Consider the following 7,350-nt stretch of genomic DNA (forward strand, 5'->3'; position numbering starts at 1 on the left):
CTGAAAAAGTAAGCACTAATATACAACATTAAAATTTCAGGGTCATTTTTATTTAAATCCTTGTGACACATATTTACTTCCTCAGCCTAGAATCTATGTTAGGGAAATTAAAGAGGAGCACAAACAGAACCTCTCTAGCTCAAGTGAACTAGAGAAAGAGTTCAACCAACTGTTTCATTTATGTCAGCAAAATTAATTACATTGGACACACAAAGTTATTGGACACACAACAAATGGACTTGAGCCAGATCCTTTGAAAGCAAGCTGTGACATGCCACTGCGTGAAAATGAACCAGAACTGGAAAAAGTCCTCGGCATGGCTAATTATCTTGCAAAGTTTATAGCAAAACTTGACATGTGAGCATGTTTCTCAGACAACTTCTTTGACATGCACAGTTCAAATGGGATGAAACACAAAGAAAAGAATTTAAACAATTGAAAGAGACAATAACAGCTGAACCAGGGCTAGTAGTAGTCAACTTTGAGCTGAGAAAAGAAGTGACACAGGTAGATGCATCGAAACATGGATTAGGCGCCTAGATGGTGGTGCTAGGTCCAATTAAGCATTTAGCACAGCTGAAAAGACACCATGCGAAAATTCTTCAGACAAAGAATCAAGGCAACACTCCAGGTATGTTTTGATGAGGGAATAACATCATAACATGATGTAAAAAGTCGATTTTACATGATACTGCACCTTTAACACAAAGTAGTGGACTGCCCTGGTGCCCTTACCACTGGGCTTAGCAAGTTTATAGGGAAAATCATGAATGAGTATCTTACAATATTTTTAGAAGATGAGGAAGATGTTATGGTGATAGAGATGCTCAATATTCTTTATTGCGATGCAGTTCCCTCAAGTTCTGAGGAATGTAGGAATGATAATGATCTGCGCTGCGACTTATAATATTTAAATATTCTTTACATTTATTGCATAATACTGGTGATTGCAACTAATCTAACATTTCCAATTATTTTTGCATGAAGTATATTACTATACAAAAGGCTGAAAGAGAGCAGGATGTACATTTCCAAGTTCCAGCACAGTTGAGGATGGTCAGGCAGGAGAGAGCAAGATTCAGTTTAAAATGGTCATTAAAACAACATGCTGTGATAGAATTCAGCCTATTGTTCGCTCAGAGTTAAACTTATAGGCAGTCAGATTGGCTCAGTATTTTTCCGTTTTGAATATATTTAGTTAGCTGTTGACACTGACGTAATGGTTAAATAACGTACATATTGTAAGTTAGCGAACCTTTTAGCTAGTTTAACCTTTCATGTTATTTTGCTGCATAAAGAATTTTATTATTTCTGCGTTATATTCACTTTCTGACCATTCAGTTGAATACTTATGTTAGACTGGGAAAAGAAATATTTTGGCACATCAGCCCCACCAATCAATTCCAATCAGCATAGCTACAGAAATAGCTCAGGATAATCTAAGACAGTCTAACTGTAAGCTTTATCAAATATGAGAGTTTTAAGCCTAATCTCAGGGTGTCTGGCTCATGGACTAAAACTGAGGCAGGCTAATAACTAAAAGATCTACCCCTTCATTTTACATTTAGAAATGATAGAAACCACCAAAAACCTACAAAATATAAAATGTCTCCAAACAAAGCCTGCTTCTCTTGATTTTTTAGAGAAGATCTTTTGATTTGTGGGTGGTGTGCAACTTTTGAAATCCACATTTGACTTAACCTTGAACTGCAGCCAGAGCTTTTCAACCTACTTCATAAAATTCAACAGAAAGATCAGGGTGCCCAAATCGAGTCCTTGAGTTTTAACATCCTGCGACTTTAGATGCATCCTTGCTCCAATTCACTTTCAACTGTGCTATTACTGTGTTATATTAATAAATTGATAAAAACGTTACAATAAACTGCATTTTTTGAGCAGTTTACATTTAGAGCAAATAAATAGTCTATCACGTACCATAGGCAGGATCTTCAAGTTGTGTAGAGAATTCTGTGCTTCCAAGGCTGATTTACGAGTATAATATGTTACAAAACAACAACCTGCCAAAAAAAAAGAAAGTGTTAAAACAAGTCCCAGAATCAGTCTTGATGATTGACTGATGAATAAAATGTGAATTTTCTTTTGTATGACAGATTATTAAACAAAAATTTCAACATATGAATGTGTGCTTAATAAAATGTATTTTAGTACTTACTTATATTTTCAAAAGGCACTTTTTGTCTATCAAACAAAACTTAAGAGCCCTTAAATAAATAAATAAATAAATAAATAAATAAATAAATAAATAAATAAATAAGGGTGTAGTTTTACTTCTTCAGGAAGCTAAGATCCTTCAAAGTTTGTAGCAAGATGCTGCAGATCTGCTATAAACCTGTTGAGAGTCTCATCTTTTCTGCTGTCATTTGTTGAGGAAGCAGAATCAGAGCTAGGGATCTAAAAACAACAACTGATAAAGAAGGCTGGTTCAGTTCTGGGGTTGTTGTGGAACCTTCTTGAGATGATGAGTCAAAGAAGGATTTTACATAAAATCAAGAAAATTCTGAACAACCCTGACCATCCTCTTCATGAGACTGTCTTAGAAAAACAGAATGTCTGCAGTTAGAGGCTTCTTCAAATTTGCTGTAATACAGCCATCCCCTCTACAATAACTGAATTTGAATTTGTATGAGTTAAAACATTTCCCGATGGGATCAATAAAACACTTTAATTTGAATTCTCCTGAGGCAGCTGCTCTTATTTATCTCCATCCATCCATCCATCCATCCATTTTCTTGCACCCTTGTCCCTCAGTGGGTCGGGAGGGTTGCTGGTGCCTCTCCAGCCAACGTTCCGGGCGAGAGGCGGGRTWCACCCTGGACAGGTCRCCAGTCTGTCACAGGGCAACACAGAGACACACAGGACAAACAACCATGCACACACACATTCACACCTAGGGGCAATTTAGACAGACCAATTAACCTGACAGTCATGTTTTTGGACTGTGGGAGGAAACCGGAGTACCTGGAGAAAACCCACCATGCACAGGGAGAACATGGAGACTCCATGCTGAAAGACCGGGAATCGAACCCAGAACCTTCTTGCTGCAAGGCAACAGCTCTACCAACTGCACCACTGTGCAGCCTCTTATTTATCTCATTTGTCATAATTGATTTGCAGGAGATTTAGCTTTATGGTTATTGTTCTCATATTTCTTTGTTAAAGGCAGTAATGACAATTCTAAGAATTTGGGTTTATGGGTTTTAAAATGTTTCACTTGAATTGACAGTCAACCAACCAGAATGAAGTCCTGTTAAAAGATTCAGTGTGTATACACAAAACATTGATTTTATGTGTGTGTGCGCATGCATGATTGTATATGTTTGCATGGTGACCTTTGCTCTGTGGTGGGTTTTGGCTCCGGTCTCGTAAGACATTAATCTCGTAGACTGATCCAAAGGGTTCAAACAGCTCACGGAGCTGCTCTTCAGACCATGACCGTGGGATTTGTCCCACAAACATCTTAATAGCATCAATATCTGGTTGATCTGGATGATCCAGAGATCCATTCATCTTCTTCCTGCTTTAGGCACAAATAGAATTAGACAAAAAAAAAGGATATGAAAGCTTGCAACTATAATTGGGAAGTGTGTGTTGAATATATAATTTATCTACTAACTTTTTCATTGCAACTCAAATTAGCATGATGCTTATTTTAACCATGAGCCTTTGTTGTATACCATTTCAAAGGTAAATTTAGTCATCATTCATTATAAAAATAATAGATTTTAATTCATAATGTAATACCCTTTTGATGTGAAGTTAATTAATGACTTTCTATTGGCATAATGCCCAATGTCGTCAATGCCTTGTTACAATTGTCTTTCAAAACTTCTCTAGTTGTTAACACTCACGTTTTGGAGCCAACAGTGATACCTAGTGGCTAAGAATGTTACTGCGTGTCTGAGCTTGAACTTGAATAACAGTCGTTTGACAATAAACCCAGTGCAATTTTTTTAAGTTGGGTAATGTAGATGGAAATATTCTTTAAATTATGTTTGTGCTCAAACTTCTCAATGGAAGTTACTGTGTTTTGTGAATAAATAGATCTGTGCCACTGTAACCCAATACCAAAAGGGATTATGGCCACTGAAAAAAACAATAATCGTGACTCTAATTTCAGAATTCTAAGCTATTTTTCTCTGACCTTTTTCTCAAAATTATGACTTCAAAGCAGATGGTTCCTGGGAGGAACCAGCTTTAATGACCAAGATGCAAGTTGTGGAAGGGGACAACCAGGGGTGAAAGTAGGCGGGTACAGCAGGGTACTGCGTATCCCTAAAAGATTTAGCGGAGGTACGCAGTACCTGCAAGAGAGGGGAGCGGCTGTCTGCTGTAAAGAATCAATGGGTTCACTGTGCAGCCGTGAGTGATTAGTTTTTCAAGAACAATCTAAAACACGACTTAATCAGTTAATAAATAGCGTTTTTCCCATTTCATATCGTTTCTGAACTGTTTGTGCTTTACTAGAGCAGGAAGGTTTTGAGTTGATCTCGGCATTAAGTGACAAACATTAGGTGACGATGAGACCAGCACGTTCTCCTCTGGCTCCTTATCAAAATGTTCATAACTTTATTAAAGAACAGAAAAAAAAATCAACAAATTGTGTTCAAATTAATGACCCAACAACAATAATAATCTCAGTGATTATTGTGTCAACAAGGTGTTGCGCAATTCAGTGCGTTTCGGTTCCATTAAAAAAATAACTAGCAGAGCAGGAGTTTAAAATGAACTAATCAACCACCGCTGTGTTCATGAGAGGCTTATTATCAAGCCTGTAAACCTGATATTGTGACGGACTGAAGGTTATGTTTTAACGTAATCTCTGGTCGACTTGTGGAGCGCAGGAGATTGCCATGGCAACGGGTGTGCTTAAATGACAAAGCGAGTAAAAAGGTGCGAGTGGTTTAGAGTCGATCACCTGTTCAGGTTGTTTTACCTTTGTTTACCTTTGTCTTGGTGCATCACAGCCGCTGTAGTTTCTGAACGTTCAATAAACGACAAACTTGGACTAATTACCTTGTCCTTTGTGACTAAACGTCATTTACAACAAACATCAAACACGGTAAATATGTTTCATTAAGTATTTAACAAACAAATGGCTTCTACTGCGATAATTATGTGAAATTAAATTAATTGTCTAACATAAAAAAAATAGTTTGGTGCTTTGAGCTCAGAGTCTGAGAGGCTTTTCCTCTCTCAAACAAATTTTTTTTTGCCTCTTATTTAGTGGAAATATTGATGTTGATGAGACTTTCTCCAAAATAATAACCTTTTTCAGCCTTTATAGCTCCACTGTTGAAAATGAGGCTCTAACATTCACAAATGACATTGAAATAAAATCCAGTCCARCATCYGGTTTGAGGTGATTCCTCTRGAACCTGTTGGAGGAAAAACATCCCAACTTCAGAAGATGAGCTTTAACCTAACAGAGCTCTGTGGTTCCTCCTGTCAGTATGAGAGTCAGGGTGAGGAGGCGCCMTGTTAGGAAGAGAAGTGGAAGCTGCAGGATCTTCAGAACAAACAGGTCAAGATGCTAAGCTACTGATTATCCCTCTGTCTGGACACAGGATCAATAGAACCAGTTTAAAAACTAAAATGAATRGTTATATGCCAGACATGGAAAACTGGGATGCACTCCATGCCATGATGTTCAGGTTTTAGGTCTCATAGCATCTCAAGGTGTCAACATTGCAGCCAGTGGACTGAAGGAGAAAATACAGCTTTATTCTGTAGCAATTCAAGAGCTAGTACCCCCAAGAATTTAAAATTACTTTCACCCCTGCAGACAACTGTCAGTGCCATTGGTGGTTTGAGTTTTTTTGAGGTTTGGTTATTATTTCTGAATTCTTTAGTCTCTTATTGTGATTAGATAAGCCTTACTTCTATTTTACTTTTGTTCAGTCCTTTCTTAATGATTGTAGTTTATTACGTATATTTATTCCTTGTATCTATCTGTAACTCTTAGATTAATTTTCTTAGTTCCCCTGTTGTGTACTCTCCCTCTCCCCCTGGGCCATTTTCTCTCTCTCTCCAGCCTGCCGTCTGCTCTCTCCCCACAGGGCTATTCAACTAAATTGCTCAGGGGACAGATTTACTCAGGGGCTGTACATTCATCAAATTATGCATTATGTTAAAAGAAATAGAAAATGATGTTCTAAGTATTGAAATTATCTGTTTCATTTAAAAAATAGATAACTCCCAGAAAGTATTTTTTGTAACCCAGTGTAATTAATGAAATGAAGCTGCCAGCTGCTCCCCTCAGGCAGGAGGCTGAGGAGCATCCAGAGCAAGACCACCAGGCTGAGAAATTATGAGGGGCCGTTTAGGACAAAATCTATGTTTTGTCTCTCACACTCAAAAAAAACCTCACGCACACTCAAAAAAATACTCAAATTGCGTATACACACTACTAAAATGTCGCACACACATTGTATCTTTCTCGCACACATACACTGTACTAACTTAAACATGCACACAAATGTTTCTCTCTCACGTACACAAGACTAAAGTTGCACACACACACACACACACACACAGACACAGACTAGTTTTATGTATGTGTGAGAATTGTCACGGAAGAGGCGGGGCATCATTTTTTGATCAAACTGCGCATGCGTTGATCCTAAACTATAAGCTTCTGTTGTTGACTCACTGTATGTTCTATTACTTAGTATATTTGTGTTTTTAAATATATATAGAACTTTAAACTTTCTTGTAGCTTAAATGTGCTATAGAAATAAATACATAAATCTGATTAATTGATTGATTAAATATAGCAAAATTGCTGTAGTACCATCTGTCCACTGGGTGCCAGCAATACAGGAATTATTAACCGGCGCCAACTAGTGCCGAAGAAAAAAGAGTTTGAATACCGAACATGGCTAACTAGTTCAAAACGAGGCGGTATAAGGACCGCAGTGAAGTTAGTTTCAATTTGAATATTCGATATTCGAGCTCCACGGAGTAGCGGCGTTTAGCTCAAGGTTGATCCGATTTATGAACGCTAATGTCGGCCGCAGCGCACGAAGCTTTACTTTGGGACTGTCAACAAATTACCGAACCAAACATTCCTGTCAAAGAAATGTTAATACATTCCTTGAATTGTAACTAATTGTAAGTGCTGATTCATGCTTTTACATGAGACACAATATCATCTAAAGTCAATTTTAAAGTCATATACAATATTTTCAACAATTTTAATACTAAATAATATAATGTTTTCTTCAATAGCTTCCAGGTCATGTGAAGTATTGACTCAGAATCACTTAGAAATTGTTCTGCTAGTCTGTATAGATGAGGCACAAACATTTGTTTTCCATTTTTAGCCATTTT

At 37.3% G+C, this 7,350-nt stretch overlaps 1 protein-coding gene across 7 annotated transcripts in view; it reads right to left on the minus strand.

Annotated features, from left to right (window-relative positions):
• The window catches only part of celf1 (cugbp, Elav-like family member 1), a 147,644-nt gene that overhangs the window by 128,059 nt on the left and 12,235 nt on the right, over positions 1 to 7,350 (minus strand). For 6 of the 7 annotated variants that reach the window (XM_008405056.2, XM_008405055.2, XM_008405051.2 and 3 more), the window contains exons 2-3: positions 3,351 to 3,538; positions 1,936 to 2,018 (exon numbers count right to left, since the gene is read on the minus strand). In XM_008405056.2, coding sequence (XP_008403278.1) covers positions 1,936 to 2,018; positions 3,351 to 3,538 — 271 coding nt within the window. The remainder of the gene's footprint in view (positions 1 to 1,935; positions 2,019 to 3,350; positions 3,539 to 7,350) is intronic. The other variant, XM_017304111.1, reaches the window with a different exon arrangement.

Source organism: Poecilia reticulata, linkage group LG3 (genome assembly GCF_000633615.1).
Source record: "Poecilia reticulata strain Guanapo linkage group LG3, Guppy_female_1.0+MT, whole genome shotgun sequence".
In the NCBI taxonomy this organism is placed as follows: Eukaryota; Metazoa; Chordata; class Actinopteri; order Cyprinodontiformes; family Poeciliidae; genus Poecilia; species Poecilia reticulata.